Here is a 23,911-nt window from a genome sequence, read left to right as displayed (position 1 = left end):
TAAAAGTCCTGCCAACTCCGCAGTATAAACATCACCTTACATCTTACCGTATTCACATCTGACATCAAACTCGTCCTTATCATTTTATTAAAAACTGTAAAAACAAAAAATGTCCGTCTGCATGACATCGCAGCAGCCTGGTCCAAATAGTAATGTTACATGCTCTATTTTCTGCACCTAAAACCCCATCCTTTTGAAAATGTATTTAGGATAAAAGCAACTTTCTCTAAACAATGTTTTGGTTTGCGTTAGCCTGTTGGCTAATGTAATGTAATGTTCTGCCCTTGAACAGGCAGTTAACCCACTGTTCCTAGGCCGTCATTGAAAATAAGAATTTGTTCTTAACTGACTTGCCTAGTAAAATAAAATAAAAATAAAAAATAGTATTGCCAGTGTAACAGTATAGCTTCCGTCCCCCTCCTCGCCCGACCTGGGCTCGAACCAGGAACACATCGACAACAGTCACACTCGAAGCAACGTTACCCATCGCTCCACAAAAGCCGCGGCCCTTGCCGAGCAAGGGAAATAACTACTCCAAGTCTCAGAGCGAGTGACGTTTGAAACGCTATTAGCGCACAGCCAGCTTACTAGCTAGCCGTTTTACATCGGTTACACCAGCCATTAGGCTGATAGGCTTGAAGTCATAAACAGCGCTGTGCTTGCGAAGAGCTGCTGGCAAAACGCACGAAAGTGCTGGTTGAATGAATGCTTACGAGCCTGCTGCTGCCTACCATCACTCAGTCAGACTGCTCTATCAAATCATAGACTTAATTAATATGGTCGAATCCGGAAACTATCATTTTGAAAACAAAATGTTTATTTCAGTGAAATACGGAACCGTTCTGTATTTTATCTAACAGGTGGCATCCATCAGTCTAAATATTCCTGTTCCATTGCACAACCTTCAATATTATGTGATAATTACGTAAAATTCTGGCAAATTAGTTCGCAATGAGCCAGGCGGCCCAAACTGTTGCATATACCCTGACTCTGCGTGCAATGAACGCAAGAGAAATTACACAATTTCACCTGGTTAATATTGCCTGCTAACCTGGATTTATTTTCGCTAAATGTGCAGGTTTAAAAATGTATACTTCTGTGTATTGATTTTAAGAAAGGCATTGGTGCTTATGGTTAGGTACAGTCGTCCAACGATTGTGCTTTTTTCGTAAATGCTCTTTTGTTAAATCATCCCCCAGCGTTGCATTGATTATATGTAATGCAGGACACGCTAGATAAACTAGTAATATCATCAACCATGTGTAGTTATAACTAGTGATTATGATTGATTGTTTTTTTAATAAGATAAGTTTAATGCTAGCTAGCAACTTACCTTGGCTTCTACTGCATTCGTATAACAGGCAGACTCCTCGTGGAGTGCAATGAGAGGCAGGTGTTTATAGCGTTGAACTAGTTAACTGTAAGGTTGCAAGACTGGATCCCCGAACTGACAAGGTGAAAATCTGTCGTTCTGCCTCTCAACAAGCCAGTTAACCCACCGTTATCCTAGGCAGTCATTGAAAATAAGAATTTGTTCTTAACCGACTTGCCAAGTTAAATAAAGGTATACTTTTTTTTTCAAATTGGCAAAATCTGCGCCCAAAAATACCGATTTCTGATTGTAATGAAAACTTGAAATCGGCCATTCCGATTAATCAGTCGACCTCTAGCACACTCTACCGACCTGTTTCAGCTGGGACCCCTTTAGCCTCTGGAATCTGAATGTTAGCAATGCTAACAAGTACAATGCTAGAATGCTAACGAAATGCAAATCTTTTTACAGTCTCCGACCTAATCTATTTGCAAAAATGCTACTCCCAGTTTGCTGCACGGACAAAACAAATATTAGACAGCAAGGCTCTTGATCCCGGAGGGGATTCTCTGCTGTTAGGCTTTGAAGTGGAGCTTGGTTTTTTGGAATACGTTAACATTTTAGACAGTCAACTTTAATAGTTATAAGATATCTAGCTGGTAAACATTTAGTTGAGAATTCCGTACTGCAACTAGTTCACCTGGCGTGTGCTGCACAACAATGAGACTCACACGGCTCCGGTCTCTCGTCGTTGTGTACTTGTAAACAAACATCATGTGACTGGGGAGTACTGGTAAGCTTCATAATGAAACACTGTGGCAGGTGAAATGAAGAACGCCATCTTTATCTCCTAAAGTATTGCACAAGTTGACTGCAGGTATATACTAAAAGTACAAATATTCAAGTGTGTATATATAAAAAAATAACTTTCAATAAATAGATTCAATAGTATTGAAAAACCCTCCCTTGGCAATACCCAGATGCCCCAATTTATATGGTACACTGCCCAAGTCTAATAAACATTGGCCAATACATTTTCACCCAATTCTTTCTCTCTCTTCAGTGGTAAACAGTTTGACATGTTGATTTGACCACTGTATCAAACATACTTGTATCCTTTGTTGTCAAGCAGAGATGCCACCTGCCTGAGACGGATTTATCCTGAGGCCTGAAGATCCTTCATTCTAGAAGACTATTTACTTTAGTTTCCGCCTTTTGCAGCACACCACAGATTTGAAACTTTTCAATTTACTTTGTCCTTAACTTGAACTGTTCTGAATGTCTGTTTCTGCAGGAGTGAGTGACCCAGTGGGCTGGTTGGTGTGCGGGGAGAGCAGCAGCTATGGGTGAAATGGAGGGCTCCTACAGGGCCATACAGACCCCTGGCACCCGGCTGGGGGCCCAGTTCAATGCTGGGATCAGTACCTTGGAGCCGGGCCAGAGCCTCAGTGATGCCTTGGGCCCCGGGGGTAGGAGCCCAGGCAGGGGACTACAGCTCCGGGTCCAGGGCCTGGACGACTCCCAGGAGTTTTACGACTTGGAGGTGAGTTGCCCGTAGAATTATTAATTCACGTTGCGGTCATGCTAGTTCTTGACAACTCTTTATTAATCTTCAAAGGGGGTAGTTGGATACCACTTGTAGAACAGATCCACACAGCTTCATTATATGGTCATAATTACATAAATCAAACTCATATTTTGTTACATTTACGGGGAGATCAAAATGCAACGCACGTCTTTCTGTTGGTCAGAAAAATCCCATTGCAACAGTATCTTTCCTAATTTGTCAAGTAAGAGAAGCCGTTCTGTAGCAGAGGCACAACAGCAGAGCATGTCGTTCCCAAGTCCCTGACTCTGGTGGTGACAGCTGCCACATGGCTTTGGTCCACAAATCCCTTCCCACCCTCCTTTAAGACCGCTTACTGTTGGGATGCCCTGGTGTTACTTTAGTCTGATTAACACTATAGAGTTCAGCTGTGCTGGGATGCCCTGGTTTTTACTGTATTCTGTTTTACACTATGGAGCTGGGATGCCCTGGTTTTACTGTATTCTGTTTTACACTATGGAGCTGGGATGCCCTGGTGTAACTGTATTCTGTTTTACACTATGGAGCTGGGATGCCCTGGTTTTACTGTATTCTGTTTTACACTATGGAGCTGGGATGCCCTGGTTTTACTGTATTCTGTTTTACACTATGTAGCTGGGATGCCCTGGTTTTACTGTATTCAGTTTTACACTATGGAGCTGGGATGCCCTGGTGTTACTGTATTCTGTTTTACACTATGGAGCTGGGATGCCCTGGTGTTACTGTATTCTGTTTTACACTATGGAGCTGGGATGCCCTGGTGTAACTGTATTATGTTTTACACTATGGAGCTGGGATGCCCTGGTGTTACTGTATTCTGTTTTACACTATGGAGCTGGGATGCCCTGGTGTTACTGTATTCTGTTTTACACTATGGAGCTGGGATGCCCTGGTGTTACTGTATTCTGTTTTACACTATGGAGCTGGGATGCCCTGGTGTTACTGTATTCTGTTTTACACTGGAGCTGGGATGCCCTGGTGTTACTGTATTCTGTTTTACACTGGAGCTGGGATGCCCTGGTGTTACTGTATTCTGTTTTACACTATGGAGCTGGGATGCCCTGGTGTTACTGTATTCTGTTTTACACTATGGAGCTGGGATGCCCTGGTGTTACTGTATTCTGTTTTACACTATGGAGCTGGGATGCCCTGGTGTTACTGTATTCTGTTTTACACTATGGAGCTGGGATGCCCTGGTGTTACTGTATTCTGTTTTACACTATGGAGCTGGGATGCCCTGGTGTTACTGTATTCTGTTTTACACTATGGAGCTGGGATGCCCTGGTGTTACTGTATTCTGTTTTACACTATGGAGCTGGGATGCCCTGGTGTTACTGTATTCTGTTTTACACTATGGAGCTGGGATGCCCTGGTGTTACTGTATTCTGTTTTACACTATGGAGCTGGGATGCCCTGGTGTTACTGTATTCTGTTTTACACTATGGAGCTGGGATGCCCTGGTGTTACTGTATTCTGTTTTACACTATGGAGCTGGGATGCCCTGGTGTTACTGTATTCTGTTTTACACTATGGAGCTGGGATGCCCTGGTGTTACTGTATTCTGTTTTACACTATGGAGCTGGGATGCCCTGGTGTTACTGTATTCTGTTTTACACTATGGAGCTGGGATGCCCTGGTGTTACTGTATTCTGTTTTACACTATGGAGCTGGGATGCCCTGGTGTTACTGTATTCTGTTTTACACTATGGAGCTGGGATGCCCTGGTGTTACTGTATTCTATTACATTTAATGCTACTGTTACTCACTTGTCCCTACTGTGGCTGTGATCTATGCCTGGCTTCCCTGCGGTTTGGCTGTTTGGTGTAGCCCGGTCAGTGAGGTGTGGTCATGACTGCAGTATGATGGCCACATTGCCTTGCCCGTTCCTTTCCACCTGACCAAGACATCTATCCTTCCTTTGCTTTGATGTTCCTCCAGTCTGTGCTGACTCCTTCTCTCTGGCTCGTAGTCAGGTCACGGCACACTGTCAGGTTGAACAGACAACGACTTCAATCAGGCCTCTCCCAAATACTGTCAGGAAAACTGTAAATCACTATGGCGAGATGGAAGAGCGAGAGGGAGCATGTTTGTCACCTTGCTTTACACTTGCGAGCACGGTTTTACAGTTCACACACAAGACTATGGCTATGAGGCAATGCCATAGCTGTATATTTGAGAAGTTCTGGGTTTTCTACTAAAGAGGTTTTTGTTTTTGTTAGTCCAGTTGTCACTCAAGTATGACACATGACTTTAGCTCCATATGCTTTTTCTAGCCTGTAACCCCAGAGGTGCTAGTGGTAGGCCAGCATTTTGTATCATGGGTGGGGGGAGGCACTGGCTTTTGACCCTGTCAATAGTCAAGGCCACCACTGAAATCTAATGCATGGTTACTCTCTCGTGTCTCCTACTCAAGCTACTGGTCATTAAAATGAACTCTGGCTAAAGGAGCTAATTATACCAGGACATAATAGAAGTAATAATAGATTGAGTTCTGATGGACTGGCTCTTAGGCCTTAGATAATGATTTGCTACTGTCTTGCATAATGTTTTCGTTCCCCACTTCTCTTGCATTTGTGGCTGGTTTGCTGTCTGTTTATCCTCTGCCTGCCTGTCTACCTGGGTGGCTGATTTTAGCTGGCTCTGCCTGTCTGGCTGGCTTGCTGTCTGTCCTCTGCCTGCCTGTCTACCTGGGTGGCTGATTTAGCTGGCTCTGCCTGTCTGGCTGGCTTGCTGTCTGTCCTCTGCCTGCCTGTCTACCTGGGTGGCTGATTTAGCTGGCTCTGCCTGGCTTGGTGGTTGGTTGGGCTGGCTGTCTCTGGCTTGGCGTGTGCAGGACCTCATTCACTAGGCTAATAGGAAGTGATGAGGAAGTCACTACATCATGGCACGTTTCCTGCTCTGGAGGGAGAAAATCCATCCAAGTAGAGTTTCCACTATGAATTAATACTGAAGGACTCTGAGTTGGTTACCACTAGGGCTGTTGCAGTGACCATATTACCGCCACACTGGCGGTCACGAGTCTTGAAGGCTGTCAAATTCCACGTGACTGTTTAATTCACCATAATTAGGCTTCTCCAAGCTCTGAAGATGCTGATGTTGCTGATGGTCATTAGTAGCCAACCAAACTTGCTAACTGCCTGGTACAGCCAGTGTCTGACATCAATGCAAATGTAATCGCAAATTGAATCCAACACGTTTTGAGAGCCGGTGAGCTCATGTTGCGCAACATTTCTATAGGCTATGCAATTATGAGAGAGGAGAGAGTGATGGCCTCTATTAAAAAGAGGAGGATCCCCATCAGCTTTCAATGGGCTAGGTCTACTATATTTATTTATCAACTTTCCTAATATTAAGCAATGTGCTTATCTTTACAACAGGATTGTAGCCTACCTGGCTGGCATGAAACTGAACCATGGGAAAGCGTCCTCTATTCACTATTTTTAAGTGGATCGATGACAGGTATTTATTTGCCTCTGTCTCTGTATCATGTGCATGATAATGTTCTAAATCAAATATTACATATTTGGCCAAACTGATTAATCTGGGGGAGAATGATCAGTGAGGTGACCAAGAACCCAATGCGCACTCTGACAGACCTCCAGAGTTCCTCTGTGGAGTTGGGAGAAACTTCCAAAAGGACAATCATCTCTGCAGCACTCCACCAATCTGTCCTTTTTATGGTAGAGTGGCCAGAAGGAAGCCACTCCTCAGTAAAAGGCACATGACAGCCCACTTGGAGTTTGCCAAAAGGCACCTAAAGGAATCTCAGACCATGAGAAACAAGATTCTCTGGTTTGATGAAGTTGCAGTGCCTTAGACCGCTGCGTCACTCGGAAGCCAGAGATTTAGCACGGGGACACTGCTGAGACAATATATCAGCCGCAACGCCGCCGAGGCGAGATCCCGGCCGCCGAGGCGAGATCCCTTCATAATCTCATGCACCATATGCTGCTGGACGCAAGATACAAACACAACTTTAATTTGCATGGCATTTCATTAACGTATGATTCGAACTAGAGAATTTTTATTTTATTTTTTATAAACAACTGCAATGAAGACTGTTTATTCAACAGAACTATTATAAATAGTTTTAAACGAGGAAAACAAACCCCAGCAGTGACTATTGAAATCTCTTTTGGCCTGTGTTTTCAGTACTTTTGCTTTACTATTAATATTTTTGACTACTTTTTACTTAGCTACATTCCTAAAGAAAATGATGTACTTTTTACTCCATATGTACTTTTTTGTCCCCTGACACTCAAAAGTACTTGTTATATTTTGAATGATTAGCAGGACAGGAAAACAGTCTGATTCACACACTTATCAAGAGAACATCCCTACTGCCTCGGATCTGGTGGACTCACTACACACAATGCTTTTTTTGGTCAATTATGTCTGAGTGTTGGTAGTGTTCCCCTGGCTATCTGTAAATGGGGTGGTGGTGGGTGGGGGGGGCTTGTTTGCTTAATATAATGAATTTCAAATGATTTTTTACTTTTGATACTTATATAGCTAGTATATATATTGTAATAGCTAGTATATATATTGTAATAGCTAGTATATGCTAGCTATCACATTATTTTTCTTTTGATACTATTTCAAACCAAATACTTTCTTTTTTACAAACATTTTCTATTAAGGTATCTTTACTCAAGTATAACAATTGGGTATCCCCCCCCCCACCTCTCTATCTGCTCAGTGACATGGGGTGGGATACTAATGAAGCTGTCGAAGACAGAATGTCCCTCTCTAAAAGTGGAGTTCATTCTTCTAAACTTGTAGTTTCCTAACGTGCCATTGACTTTCATTCATTTAAGATAGCTGGCTAATGTGTTTTGTAGTAGAAATGCATCATTCCATGTTTCTAGAAGTGTGTATGGAGAAATGATTTATCAGAAAGTAGGTATGTACCATGTATTTCCCCGTTGACTAATAATTCATATAAATCTAGATTTGTGCTTTTTTTGTTTGTTGCCGATTTAAACATTACCGATGAGGATATGATGAACACTGCTTTAATACTCTACTCTTTATAGCTACTATGGCTTGTCATTTTAATCTTGCTTGAAATTTTCCCATGTGGACTTTGTGCATAAATAGATACTAAATTGCAGTGTTTGATGTTTCAAATTGCTGTGCCCTTCAACAAACTGCCATCCTCCACAAATCCAACCAGGGCTACAAATCCAACCAGGGCTTTGATGTTCTGAGTACTGCCTCTGGTCTGATCCACAGCTGCAGGTAGCTGGTATGGTCAATGTCAGCACAGTCACACATTAGCCTGTATGGTTCTTGTCCAGGGCTCCAGGCCCCTCCTACACCTAGAGCAACAGGAGAAAGCCCATCCTTGTGGTGTCTGGCCAGGAAGGCAGGGCAGGGAACACAGGGTTCTTTTATCCAGCCAGCCCCTCTCTTTTACTGACCTCCACTTCTCAGCTCTCTACTCCAACTCACCATGCAAGTAGGGGGGCGAAGGGGTGTGGAACCAAGCGATGTGAGAATGCGGGAGAGGGGAGGTGGGGTGGACAGGGAGGCGGGGTAGACTGGGCTAGCTCAACATGCGGCACAGGGAGGTGGTGTAGACGGGTAGCTCAGCATACGGCACAGGTAGGTGGGGTAGACGGGGCTAGCTCAACATGCGGCACAGGGAGGTGGGGTAGACGGGGCTAGCTCAGCATACGGCACAAGGAGGTGGGGTAGACTGGGCTAGCTCAGCATACGGCACAGGGAGGTGGGGTTGACAGGGAGGTGGGGTAGACAGGGCTAGCTCAACATGCGGCACAGGGAGGTGGGGTAGACGGGGCTAGCTCAACATGCGGCACAGGGAGGTGGGGTAGACGGGGCTAGCTCAACATGCGGCACAGGGAGGTGGGGTAGACGGGGCTAGCTCAACATGCGGGGAGGTGGGGTAGACACTCAGGGAGGTGGGGGGTAGACGGGGCTAGCTCAACATGCGGCACAGGGAGGTGGGGTAGACGGGGCTAGCTCAACATGCGGCACAGGGAGGTGGGGTAGACGGGGCTAGCTCAACATGCGGCACAGGGAGGTGGGGTAGACGGGGCTAGCTCAACATGCGGCACAGGGAGGTGGGGTAGACTGGGCTAGCTCAACATGCGGCACAGGGAGGTGGGGTAGACGGGGCTAGCTCAACATGCGGGACAGGGAGGTGGGGTGGACGGAGAGGTGGGGTGGACGGGGCTAGTTCAGCATGAGGGAGGTGGGGTAGACTGGGCTAGCTCAGCATGCGGCACAGGGAGGTGGGGTGGACGGGGAGGTGGGGTGGACGGGGCTAGTTCAACATGAGGGACAGGGAGGTGGGGTAGACAGGGCTAGTTCAGCATGAGGGACAGGGAGGTGGGGTAGACAGGGCTAGTTCAGCATGAGGGACAGGGAGGTGGGGTAGACAGGGCTAGTTCAGCATGAGGGACAGGGAGGTGGGGTAGACAGGGCTAGTTCAGCATGAGGGACAGGGAGGTGGGGTAGACAGGGCTAGTTCAGCAACTGGGACTGGAGGGACAGGGAGGTGGGGTAGACGGGGCTAGTTCAGCATCAGGGACAGGGAGGTGGGGTAGATGGGGCTAGCTCAACATGCGGGACAGGGAGGTGGGGTAGACGGGGCTAGCTCAGCATGTGGCACAGGGAGGTGGGGTGGACGGAGAGGTGGGGTGGACGGGGCTAGTTCAGCATGAGGGAGAGGGAGGTGGGGTAGACTGGGCTAGCTAAGCATGCGGCACAGGGAGGTGGGGTGGACGGGGAGGTGGGGTGGACGGGGCTAGTTCAACATGAGGGACAGGGAGGTGCGGTAGACAGGGCTAGTTCAGCATGAGCGACTGGGAGGTGGGGTAGACAGGGCTAGTTCAGCATGAGGGACAGGGAGGTGGGGTAGACAGGGCTAGTTCAGCATGAGGGACAGGGAGATGGGGTAGACAGGGCTAGTTCAGCATGAGGGACAGGGAGGTGGGGTAGACAGGGCTAGTTCAGCATGAGGGACAGGGAGGTGGGGTAGACAGGGCTAGTTCAGCAACTGGGACTGGAGGGACAGGGAGGTGGGGTAGACAGGGCTAGTTCAGCAACTGGGACTGGAGGGACAGGGAGGTGGGGTAGACGGGGCTAGTTCAGCAACTGGGACTGGAGGGACAGGGAGGTGGGGTAGACAGGGCTAGTTCAGCAACTGGGACTGGAGGGACAGGGAGGTGGGGTAGACAGGGCTAGTTCAGCAACTGGGACTGGAGGGACAGGGAGGTGGGGTAGACGGGGCTAGTTCAGCAACTGGGACTGGAGGGACAGGGAGGTGGGGTAGACGGGGCTAGTTCAGCAACTGGGACTGGAGGGACAGGGAGGTGGGGTAGACAGGGCTAGCTCAACGTTAGCAAACAAGTACATAAATAGTGAGGTTTACATCCAAGTGGGGGACTCAGAGGAGGGGGAGGAGAGAGGGGCAGCCTGTGTGTTTTTCTTTTTTTTTAAAGACCAGTTGTGTCTGAGTTTGGGGCCATAGAGGAAGGGGGGGAGGGGATGAACTCAAGAGAGAAGCTGCTTAGAGAAGCACCACAGGACTTGTTGCCAAGGAATTTCAACAACTGATCATTTACATTTTTAACCCGTTCAGTAACAGTCTCAGCCCGGAGAGGAGAGGCTGTTCCAGTATTGATTTCATGAGTTTCTTGTTTTGTGAAAGCAGCAGAAGTTTGTTTAGGACATGCAGTATGTGTTGGTAGAAAGTGGAACTCATAGTATATAAAAGAACGTATTGTGAGTCACATGACGATTCTGCTTGAGTTGTTTAATCTGCTTTGTTAAAATTTTTATTTGAGTTCATTTCACCCATGTTTTGCTTAATCATGAACTGCTGAAGGGTGATGCAATCGAAGCTCTGAATTTTATGGAACCTTCCCCTGGCGTGACAAGCCTCCCTGTCCCGCATGCTGAGCTAGCCCCGTCTACCCCACCTCCCTGTCCCGCATGCTGAGCTAGCCCCGTCTACCCCACCTCCCTGTCCCGCATACTGAGCTAGCCCCGTCTACCCCACCTCCCTGCCCCTCCCGTCCCGCATGCTGAGCTAGCCCAGTCTACCCCACCTCCCTGTCCCTCCCGTCCCGCATACTGAGCTAGCCCTGTCTACCCCACCTCCGTCTCCCGCATGCTGAGCTAGCCCAGTCTACCCCACCTCCCTGTCCCTCCCGTCCCAGTTGCTGAGCTAGCCCCGTCTACCCCACCTCCGTCTCCCGCATGCTGAGCTAACCCAGTCTACCCCACCTCCCTGTCCCTCCCGTCCCAGTTGCTGAGCTAGCCCCGTCTACCCCACCTCCGTCTCCCGCATGCTGAGCTAGCCCAGTCTACCCCACCTCCCTGTCCCTCCCGTCCCAGTTGCTGAGCTAGCCCAGTCTACCCCACCTCCCTGTCCCTCCCGTCCCGCATGCTGAGCTAGCCCCGTCTACCCCACCTCCCCGTCTACCCCACCACCAGTGGTGTTCTCCCCCCAGGGATACAGCGGTCCCACCAGTGGTGTTCTCCCCCCCAGGGATACAGCGGTCCCACCAGTGGTGTGTCCCCCCCCCCCCAGGGATACAGCGGTCCCACCAGTGGTGTCCCCCCCCAGGGATACAGCGGTCTCACCAGTGGTGTGTCCCCCCCCAGGGATACAGCGGTCCCACCAGTGGTGTGTCCCCCCCAGGGATACAGCGGTCCCACCAGTGGTGTTCCCCCCCCCCAGGGATACAGCGGTCCCACCAGTGGTGTCCCCCCCCAGGGGATACAGCGGTCCCACCAGTGGTGTTCCCCCCCAGGGATACAGTGGTCCCACCAGTGGTGTTCCCCCCCCCCCCCCGGGATACAGCGGTCCCACCAGTGGTGTCCCCCCCCCCCCCAGGGATACAGCGGTCCCACCAGTGGTGTTCCCCCCCAGGGATACAGCGGTCCCACCAGTGGTGTTCCCCCAGGGATACAGCGGTCCCACCAGTGGTGTGTTCCCCCCCCAGGGATACAGGTGGTGTGTCCCCCCCCAGGGATACAGCGGTCCCACCAGTGGTGTCCCCCCCAGGGATACAGCGGTCTCACCAGTGGTGTGTCCCCCCCAGGGATACAGCGGTCCCACCAGTGGTGTGTCCCCCCCCCAGGGATACAGCGGTCCCACCAGTGGTGTGTCCCCCCCCCCAGGGATACAGCGGTCCCACCAGTGGTGTCCCCCCAGGGATACAGCGGTCCCACCAGTGGTGTGTCCCCCCTCCCCAGGGATACAGCGGTCCCACCAGTGGTGTCCCCCCCCCCAGGGATACAGCGGTCCCACCAGTGGTGTTCCCCCCCCCAGGGATACAGCGGTCTCACCAGTGGTGTCCCCCCAGGGATACAGCGGTCCCACCAGTGGTGTTCCCCCCCAGGGATACAGCGGTCTCACCAGTGGCGTTAATGGGGTTAAGTGTTATGATTATCTAACATTGCTCTGGATAAGAGCGTCTGCTAAATGACTCAAATGTAATGTAAATGTAATGTAATAGTAGCTGTTCTCATGATGATGTGATAGGCTGTCCGTGTCATCTGCAACATCTGCGTGTGAATGCCCTCCTCTCAAAGATGAAGAATCACTGTGTACAACTCCTGTTCTTATTTTTCAGAGTAAATCATCTCATATGTAATGTCCTTGTGTTTTAGATTGTATTCACTCGTTTCTCCTCTTTCCTCATTTGAGCCACTCAAAGATGTCAATGTTGTTTACCCAAAACAAGCAAAACAGTGGATTGTGTGGCCAGCATATCAGCCCACCACTTAAAGACTTAGGTATGACATGATGGAGAGTACTCTGCTTGGACAAATACTGGGAGCCCACAATCCTGTGGAAGAGGTGGTCGTCTGGCAGCCAACGTGGCCGTGATGTGGTTATTCTGACACCCCTAACTCGCCCACTATCCATGAACATGGTCCTACTACCTAATACAAACAGTCATGGGACATCAGTCGTTACCGGCTGGTTATTATCACACTGTCTTGTCTATGGTACATTTAGGGGCATTGATAATGTAAATGGATGCTCGTGTCGTTACATACTGTAGGTCTATGCTGTGTTTTATTGGCTTTTTTTACCAATCTGTTATATTGACCTTCAGTATTCAGAATGTTATATTGACCTTCAGTATTCAGAATGTTATATTGACCTTCAGTATTCAGAATGTTATCTGTCTGTTATATTGACCTTCAGTATTCAGAATGTTATATTGACCTTCAGTATTCAGAATGTTATATTGACCTTCAGTATTCAGAATGTTATCTGTCTGTTATATTGACCTTCAGTATTCAGAATGTTATCTGTCTGTTATATTGACCTTCAGTATTCAGAATGTTATCTGTCTGTTATATTGACCTTCAGTATTCAGAATGTTATCTGTCTGTTATATTGACCTTCAGTATTCAGAATGTTATCTGTCTGTTATATTGACCTTCAGTATTCAGAATGTTATCTGTCTGTTATATTGACCTTCAGTAGTCAGAATGTTATCTGTCTGTTATATTGACCTTCAGTAGTCAGAATGTTATCTGTCTGTTATATTGACCTTCAGTAGTCAGAATGTTATCTGTCTGTTATATTGACCTTCAGTAGTCAGAATGTTATCTGTCTGTTATATTGACCTTCAGTATTCAGAATGTTATCTGTCTGTTATATTGACCTTCAGTATTCAGAATGTTATCTGTCTGTTATATTGACCTTCAGTATTCAGAATGTTATATTGACCTTCAGTATTCAGAATGTTATATTGACCTTCAGTATTCAGAATGTTATCTGTCTGTTATATTGACCTTCAGTATTCAGAATGTTATCTGTCTGTTATATTGACCTTCAGTATTCAGAATGTTATCTGTCTGTTATATTGACCTTCAGTATTCAGAATGTTATCTGTCTGTTATATTGACCTTCAGTATTCAGAATGTTATCTGTCTGTTATATTGACCTTCAGTATTCAGAATGTTATATTGACCTTCAGTATTCAGAATGTTATCTGTCTGTTATATTGACCTTCAGTATTCAGAATGTTATCTGTCTGTTATATTGACCTTCAGTAGTCAGAATGTTATCTGTCTGTTATATTGACCTTCAGTAGTCAGAATGTTATCTGTCTGTTATATTGACCTTCAGTAGTCAGAATGTTATCTGTCTGTTATATTGACCTTCAGTAGTCAGAATGTTATCTGTCTGTTATATTGACCTTCAGTAGTCAGAATGTTATCTGTCTGTTATATTGACCTTCAGTAGTCAATGTTATCTGTCTGTTGTATTGACCTTCAGTATTCAGAATGTTATCTGTCTGTTATATTGACCTTCAGTATTCAGAATGTTATCTGTCTGTTATATTGACCTTCAGTATTCAGAATGTTATCGATCTGTTGTTGTATTCACATGTTGCTGATCTAATACAATACACTACCATGTGGCACACTAATGAATCACTAGTAGCAGATGGTAACAGATGGTACTACCATGTTGCACACTAATGAATCACTAGTAGCAGATGGTAGTACCATGTGGCACACTAATGAATCACTAGTAGCAGATGGTAACAGATGGTAGTACCATGTGGCACACTAATGGATCACTTGTAGCAGATGGTACTACCATGTGGCACACTAATGAATCACTAGTAGCAGATGGTACTACCATGTGGCACACTAATGAATCACTAGTAGCAGATGGTACTACCATGTGGCACACTAATGAATCACTAGTAGCAGATGGTACTACCATGTAAATACACTAATGAATCACTAGTAGCAGATGGTAGTACCATGTGGCACACTAATGAATCACTAGTAGCAGATGGTACTACCATGTGGCACACTAATGAATCACTAGTAGCAGATGGTAACAGATGGTACTACCATGTGGCACACTAATGAATCACTAGTAGCAGATGGTACTACCATGTGGCACACTAATGAATCACTAGTAGCAGATGGTAACAGATGGTACTACCATGTGGCACACTAATGAATCACTAGTAGCAGATGGTACTACCATGTGGCACACTAATGAATCACTAGTAACAGATGGTAGTACCATGTGGCACACTAATGAATCACTAGTAGCAGATGGTACTACCATGTGGCACACTAATGAATCACTAGTAGCAGATGGTAGTACCATGTGGCACACTAATGAATCACTAGTAGCAGATGGTAGTACCATGTGGCACACTAATGAATCACTAGTAGCAGATGGTAGTACCATGTGGCACACTAATGAATCACTAGTAGCAGATGGTAGTACCATGTGGCACACTAATGAATCACTAGTAGCAGATGGTAGTACCATGTGGCACACTAATGAATCACTAGTAGCAGATGGTACTACCATGTGGCACACTAATGAATCACTAGTAGCAGATGGTAGTACCATGTGGCACACTAATGAATCACTAGTAGCAGATGGTAACAGATGGTACTACCATGTGGCACACTAATGAATCACTAGTAGCAGATGGTACTACCATGTGGCACACTAATGAATCACTAGTTGCAGATGGTAACAGATGGTAGTACCATGTGGCACACTAATGAATCACTAGTAGCAGATGGTAACAGATGGTAGTACCATGTGGCACACTAATGGATCACTTGTAGCAGATGGTACTACCATGTGGCACACTAATGAATCACTAGTAGCAGATGGTAACAGATGGTAGTACCATGTGGCACACTAATGGATCACTTGTAGCAGATGGTACTACCATGTGGCACACTAATGAATCACTAGTAGCAGATAGTAACAAACAGATGGTACTACCATGTGGCACACTAATGAATCACTAGTAGCAGATGATACTACCATGTGGCACACTAATGAATCACTAGTAGCAGATGGTACTACCATGTGGCACACTAATGAATCACTAGTAGCAGATGGTAACAGATGGTACTACCATGTGGCACACTAATGAATCACTAGTAGCAGATGGTACTACCATGTGGCACACTAATGAATCACTAGTAACAGATGGTAGTACCATGTGGCACACTAATGAATCACTAGTAGCAGATGGTAACAGATGGTACTACCATGTGGCACACTAATGAATCACTAGTAGCAGATGGTACTACCATGTGGCACACTAATGAATCACTAGTAACAGATGGTAGTACCATGTGGCACACTAATGAATCACTAGTAGCAGATGGTACTACCATGTGGCACACTAATGAATCACTAGTAGCAGATGGTACTACCATGTGGCACACTAATGAATCACTAGTAGCAGATGGTACTACCATGTGGCACACTAATGAATCACTAGTAGCAGATGGTACTACCATGTGGCACACTAATGAATCACTAGTAGCAGATGGTACTACCATGTGGCACACTAATGAATCACTAGTTAGATGGTACTACCATGTGGCACACTAATGAATCACTAGTAGCAGATGGTACTACCATGTGGCACACTAATGAATCACTAGTAGCAGATGGTACTACCATGTGGCACACTAATGAATCACTAGTAACAGATGGTAGTACCATGTTGCACACTAATGAATCACTAGTAACAGATGGTAGTACCATGTGGCACACTAATGAATCACTAGTAGCAGATGGTAGTACCATGTGGCACACTAATGAATCACTAGTAGCAGATGGTAGTACCATGTGGCACACTAATGAATCACTAGTAGCAGATGGTAGTACCATGTGGCACACTAATGAATCACTAGTAGCAGATGGTACTACCATGTGGCACACTAATGAATCACTAGTAGCAGATGGTACTACCATGTGGCACACTAATGAATCACTAGTAGCAGATGGTAACAGATGGTACTACCATGTGGCACACTAATGAATCACTAGTAGCAGATGGTACTACCATGTGGCACACTAATGAATCACTAGTAACAGATGGTACTACCATGTGGCACACTAATGAATCACTAGTAGCAGATGGTAACAGATGGTACTACCATGTGGCACACTAATGAATCACTAGTAGCAGATGGTACTACCATGTGGCACACTAATGAATCACTAGTAGCAGATGGTACCGAACAGATACTGTCTCTAATGGTATTTATTACAGTGATGTCTGACTGTGAAGCTAAGTCACCGTTGTGTAATTCCGACCGGCCCATTGCATCCTCTGCCTCCTTGAATAACATGTAGACTCCTGTCGGCGAGGGGGATATTAAAGTGGCACAAACGACACGTGAAGGCCAGACTCTTCTGTTCCCTCGTCCTTATCTGTCTCCCTTCACTACCCACTCCCAACACCAGTCGTTCTGCAGTCAGCCTGTATTGACTGAGAACAGATGTTTTATTTGTTACTGTGTTTCTGGGACAAACAGCCACTTACTCAACAGACAGCGGTCCATTCTGTCCAGCCGATATGGCTTCTTGCAGTTTAGATTGGGGACATGGACGAATGTGTTTTAACTCCAGGATTGAAGAGTGGGAGAAATGTTCTCTGGTGATTGTTAGTCTCTGGGTGAGCTGCTTTCTTCACTGTAGATATCAAGCCCTCAGATCGATGGCAGTCACAAGTCCCACTCTGTGCAGCACGAAAACATGTTGTTTTCCAAATGGTTGCCATTTCCCACAGTTGCGCCATCACTTCCCCCTCCCAGACATGACCCTCGCTGCCGCTCCTGGTAGCTCGTCTACCAGCTCCTCTGATTCAGCCTCCCTCCGTGCTCGTTAATTCCGGCTCTAATAAATATATCTCTGAATAAAAACGATCTTCTCCCTCAGTCCGACATATCTTTTAATAAAGGTTATGATGATTTACAAATAATAAACAAACAAGCTACTAGAGTACCAACAGCTGAATGCTTTCTGGGAGTTTTATTTACAAAACCATACCAAGTCTCACAGGAAGAGAGCGCAGGCAGAACCCAAAGTAGTCCCTAGATGAGGATGTTGCTCAATCTCCTTTCTTACGATTATCAGTAAAAAAAATAGTAATTTTATATTTTAATAAATGAGTTATGTATAGCTTTGTAACACTATCAATGACCAACCATCCAGCTTTGGAATAGTTAGGTCAGGGTGTCCCATAGGGGTGAGCATTTTGGTTTTTGCCCTAATACTACACAGCTGATTTCATCTAATCATCAATATTTTGATCATTTGAATCAGCTGTGTAGTGATGGAGCAAAAAAAATAAAGGTAGACCCCTTGAGGTCCTGACAATGTCATTACATGTAGTAATATTTGGGGAGGCCAGCAGAGTGGAAAAGAAGAGTTAGGGAAGGCAGGCAGGTAAAATCTAATCTCTTCCCCTGATCCTGATTTAGCGCAAGTTAGCTAACCATCCATTAGCTCTCTCTAGTTAGCTAACCATCACACTTATCTGCTGACCAACTCTCTCTAGTTAGCGAACCATCACACTTATCTGCTGACCAACTCTCTCTAGTTAGCGAACCATCACACTTATCTGCTGACCAACTCTCTCTAGTTAGCGAACCATCACACTTATCTGCTGACCAACTCTCTCTAGTTAGCGAACCATCACACTTATCTGCTGACCAACTCTCTCTAGTTAGCGAACCATCACACTTATCTGCTGACCAACTCTCTCTAGTTAGCGAACCATCACACTTATCTGCTGACCAACTCTCTCTAGTTAGCGAACCATCACACTGTTATCGGCTGACCAACTCTCTCTAGTTAGCGAACCATCCCACTGTTATCAGTATTTGGCCAGCTGGTCGTATACGTAGGGCGGTTCCCAACCACAGCTGGTATCGGTGCTGTTTAGACCAACAGCAAAACAATGTTGATTTAGTATTGGACTCCTTCCTCAATAGATGAAGTGAGATTTAACATGTTGAAACACTCCTTCCTTTTTAATTGCTCACCAAAGCTGCAGGAGTTTCAGAACCCCTGGAATAAAGGGAAATATAGTGTTGTAGTAGCAAATGTATTTATAAAGCCCTTCGTACATCAGCTGATATCTCAAAGTGCTGTACAGAAACCCAGCCTAAAACCCCAAACAGCAAGCAATGCAGGTGTAGAAGCACGGTGGCTAGGAAAAACTCCCTAGAAAGGCCCAAACATAGAATGGTTCCTCTCTAGGTTTCTTCCTATGTGGGGTGGCCAGTCCTCTTCTGGCTGTGCCCACTTGAACATTAAAAAGCAAATCTCGGGATGCTATTATTAAATGAATTATAAAGGACAGTTTGGAGACTTTCTGTAGTGAAATTGGCCACACGATCGTGTTTAAATATTTTTTTTTGTTGTGATGTGCAGTTCACAAACTGTTCGTTAATTTGGTACAACTCTTTTTACTGACTCAAGTCGTGCTTCGTTTTTTTGTTGTTGCGAGTGACTCGTTCATTTTAGTAATTAGTTTTGACCTGCTGACCGCAGTGAAGTCCTACAGCAGGATTACTACTCTCCTCCTGCTCAGTGACTCCAGTGAAGTCCTACAGCAGGATTACTACACTCTCCTCCTGCTCAGTGACTCCAGTGAAGTCCTACAGCAGGATTATTACACTCTCCTCCTGCTCAGTGACTCCAGTGAAGTCCTACAGCAGGATTACTACACTCTCCTCCTGCTCAGTGACTCCAGAGACGTCCTCCGACCAACTGTCTGTCATGTAGCCGTGCAGGAAAACAGATGGTGCTGCAGGCAGCATAGACGAAAAAGACATGTTTAGAAATGATCATTGGTCGCATGGTGCAAGAATGAATAAAATGAGTTATTGAATGTTATGATGGACACAGCTTTGTAGAAGCAAAGCAAGCTTTGTAGAAGATTAACATCGCAATATTTATTTTGGACGATTTTGTCAATTGTATTTTTGCTAGGTAGCATTAGCTAGCGCTGGTCAGCTGTACCTCTGCCAAAATTAATATTTGTCATCCTATAGCTTGTAATCCATCGAATAAAAAAAAAAAATTGTGAGTCGATGTGTGTTCAGCACTTGTATTTCCATGACTGATCAAAACTCATGTTCTCATTGGCCTTCTCTCTCGTCGCTCTGCAGCAGAGACGGTGGGCAATATGTTTGAGACATCAAATCGCAATACGTATTGGTATCGACGTCGCGAGGTCCCTGTCAATTCCCAGCCCTACTTATCACCCTCACGACAGTTAAGCAATGCATTCCTGCGAGAGTCGGTGACTATCTAGTCCGCGGTTGTTGTGGGCCCGACCTAGACCTCGTTTCAAATGTATCAAGAGATAATCATATTTGTTGGACTAGCAATCGACAGTTTTTTTTTTTTTTTTAAAGCACACATTTTACATGTCTCAATCACAAATCACCACTCCAATAACATGTGAACGAGAGTTATAGAAAAATCACTTTTTCAAATGGCCAGTTCAGCGGTAGAGGGTCCTGTGTCAAATATCTGAGTCAGTAAACTCCCCATACCTAGTGTGTTTTTTTTGTGGGAAAAATCTCTGACTTATATTAGGAGCTAGACAATGACTCCTCTCACTGAGGCAGATACAACAAAGCCCAATACAACCCTGCTAGTACGAGGTGATTTTAAACAAGCCAATCTGTTTTGTGTGTAAAATCAAGTGCCCAGAGAGGTGCACTAATTTGTTGTTACTCAATGCCAACACATTCTCGTTTTTGGAAATGTGTTTCGAGTGTAAATTCTCCTGTGAAGTATTGTATTCACCTTGCTTCTACATCGAGCTGGATTCTAAACTGATTTCAGGCTCTTTCATATGGCTCTCTGCTCGTCTATAAGGAATGTTTTTCACATGGCTCTCTGCTCGTCTATAAGGAATGTTTTTCACATGGCTCTCTGCTCGTCTATAAGGAATGTTTTTCATATGGCTCTCTGCTCGTCTATAAGGAATGTTTTTCACATGGCTCTCTGCTCGTCTATAAGGAATGTTTTTCACATGGCTCTCTGCTCGTCTATAAGGAATGTTTTTCACATGGCTCTCTGCTCGTCTATAAGGAATGTTTTTCACATGGCTCTCTGCTCGTCTATAAGGAATGTTTTTCACATGGCTCTCTGCTCGTCTATAAGGAATGTTTTTCACATGGCTCTCTGCTGGTCTATAAGGAATGTTTTTCATATGGCTCTCTGCTCGTCTATAAGGAATGTTTTTCATATGGCTCTCTGCTCGTCTATAAGGAATGTTTTTCATATGGCTCTCTGCTCGTCTATAAGGAATGTTTTTCACATGGCTCTCTGCTCGTCTATAAGGAATGTTTTTCACATGGCTCTCTGCTCGTCTATAAGGAATGTTTTTCACATGGCTCTCTGCTCGTCTATAAGGAATGTTTTTCACATGGCTCTCTGCTGGTCTATAAGGAATGTTTTTCATATGGCTCTCTGCTCGTCTATAAGGAATGTTTTTTTTAAACCTCTGACACTACCTCTACCTCTGACACTACCTCTACCTCTGGCACTACCTCTACCTCTGGCACTACCTCTACCTCTGGCACTACCTCTACCTCTGGCACTACCTCTACCTCTGGCACTACCTCTACCTCTGGCACTACCTCTACCTCTGGCACTACCTCTACCTCTGGCACTACCTCTGACCTCTGACACTACCTCTACCTCTGGCACTACCTCTACCTCTGACACTACCTCTACCTCTGACACTACCTCTGACACTACCTCTGACACTACCTCTACCTCTGACACTACCTCTGACACTACCTCTACCTCTGACACTACCTCTACCTCTGACACTACCTCTACCTCTGACTCTACCTCTACCTCTGACACTACCTCTACCTCTGGCACTACCTCTACCTCTGGCACTACCTCTACCTCTGGCTCTACCTCTGGCACTACCTCTACCTCTGGCACTACTTCTACCTCTGGCACTACCTCTGACACTACCACTACCTCTGACACTACCTCTGACACTACCTCTGACTCTACCTCTGACTCTACCTCTGACTCTACCTCTGACACAGGTTGTGTCCCAAATGGCACCTATTTCCTATATTGTGCACTGTGTTTGATCAGAGCCATATGGGCCCTGGTCAAAAGTGAATCGGTGCCATTTGGGGATTCCCCTCTCCTTACTACCACCTCTCCTTACTACCTCTCCCACTTGTGATTGTGGGAGATGGTGCTGAGTGTCCCAGGCAGCTGGAGGAAAAGGAGATGAGGATTTCATTTCTAAACTTTTCGTTTCCTCGTTTTTTTTCAGCGTTCCTTTTTTAAGAAAGGTTCATGATTAACACGCGGTCAGGATTCTGGAAACCTCTCCTCAGATTAATCAAAGTGGGGTAACGAAAGGCTTGTTGTTTTTGAATAGGGATATAACGTTAAATCAACTCTCAGTCGACGGTTACGAAGTCTAAATGTCCCTTTAAAAAAAAAAATGATGACGTAGTCATATAATTATATAGTGTATCACTGGCTTTGTACATCTGGCAGACATTTTTAAACAAACGTTATAAGAATGATTCTGAATCTGTCTGCGTGTGATTTAGACCATATCGGCCTTAAAGTGGCACTTCGGTCTCCTTTTCACCTCAATTTAACACCTGATTTCCTGGACAAAAAAGGCACATCTCAACAGGTGGCCCAGGTAAGTCATGACATGGATGGGGGGGGCTTCTTTTTGTTTGTTATTGTTCCTCAAGCAAGGGGGAGGCTCATGATATCACGGATTCCCATCAGACCACGTCCTTGAATGTCCTATTCCTTTCAAGTGGTCCTTCTGTTGCTCAGTTGGTAGAGCATGGCGCTTGTAACGCCAGGGTAGTGGGTTCGATCCCCGGGACCACCCATACGTAGAATGTATGCACACATGACTGTAAGTCGCTTTGGATAAAAGCGTCTGCTAAATGGCATATATATATATAAGTTGTCTTTAACAAAACAAAAAAAACGCTATTTTCCTCAACATATTTTTTTTCCACCCTTTAGTGCAGAAGTGTCAAACCCATTCCGTGGAGGCCTTGTGTCTGCAGGTTGGTTTCTCCTTTCAATTAACACCTGGGAAACCAGGTGAGGGGGGAGTAAATGTACTAATCAGTGACCTTAATTCCTCAATTAAGTACAAGGGAGGAGCCAAAACCAGCAGACACCCGCCCCTCTGCGGAACGTGTTTGACGTACTCTACTGTATTTATACTTGATATATTACTTTTCAACAAAGTTATTATTATTATTTTTTTAAATCCCCGGAGGACATATTTTTAAGGCTACTTACATTATCTCCCTAGTCTTTGTGGAAACAGAGAGATGTAATGGTAATGTTGCCAATGCAAACCAGACCTTTTTTTTTTTTATAAGGTTTTTAAAAATACAATTTTAAATTACAACCAGATGTCTCACACTATAATTTTCTATGGAAGTCACGGGTTAGGATTCCAAACCCCAACTGCAGTGTGTTCCTCGTTAGGGTTGGCCGGTATCCAGATTTTCATACCTTCCTGCTCAAAATACCCCCAGTATACACGGTATACCGCTGAAGTCTATTCCTGGTTCCTAGTAATTAGTGCACTTCGTGAAAACAAACCCAACAGCAGTGCCAAGGTAAACTGAAGGACGGGAGAGTTTCTTTCTGTCCATTCCCCTCCCATGTGAATGTACTCGGTTCAGGTCCAGGGAAGGGCCTGTTTAGTTAGGTTGTGCATTCTTAGAAGAGAAAGAATCCCCAATCCTGTTATTTGTTGACACACACAAAACTCAAAGCGAACGACTTCCCATGGCCAGCGGCCACTGGTACTGCTGTCAGGCCACTGGTACTGCTGTCAGGCCACTGGTACTGCTGTCAGGCCACTGGTACTGCTGTCAGGCCACTGGTACTGCTGTCAGGCCACTGGTACTGCTGTCAGGCCACTGGTACTGCTGTCAGGCCACTGGTACTGCTGTCAGGCCACTGGTACTGCTGTCAGGCCACTGGTACTGCTGTCAGGCCACTGGTACTGCTGTCAGGCCACTGGTACTGCTGTCAGGCCACTGGTACTGCTGTCAGGCCACTGGTACTGCTATCCGACTGACAGACAGCCAGGCCACTGGTTTGGCTATCAGGCCACTGGTTGGGCTATCAGGCCACTGGTTCTGCTATCAGGCCACTGGTACTTGTCAGGCCACTG

The 23,911-nt window shown here is 45.8% G+C and overlaps 1 protein-coding gene across 5 annotated transcripts in view; it reads left to right on the top strand.

The window, feature by feature from the left end:
- farp2 (FERM, RhoGEF and pleckstrin domain protein 2) overlaps positions 1–23,911 on the top strand; it is a 97,980-nt gene that overhangs the window by 5,625 nt on the left and 68,444 nt on the right. For all 5 annotated transcript variants that reach the window (XM_046299957.1, XM_046299956.1, XM_046299960.1 and 2 more), the window contains exon 2: positions 2,607–2,855. In XM_046299957.1, coding sequence (XP_046155913.1) covers positions 2,655–2,855 — 201 coding nt within the window. In that variant the 5' untranslated portion in view covers positions 2,607–2,654. The remainder of the gene's footprint in view (positions 1–2,606; positions 2,856–23,911) is intronic.

This window comes from Oncorhynchus gorbuscha, linkage group LG15 (assembly GCF_021184085.1).
Source record: "Oncorhynchus gorbuscha isolate QuinsamMale2020 ecotype Even-year linkage group LG15, OgorEven_v1.0, whole genome shotgun sequence".
NCBI lineage: Eukaryota > Metazoa > Chordata > Actinopteri > Salmoniformes > Salmonidae > Oncorhynchus > Oncorhynchus gorbuscha.
This window is presented reverse-complemented; position numbering and strand designations above follow the sequence as displayed.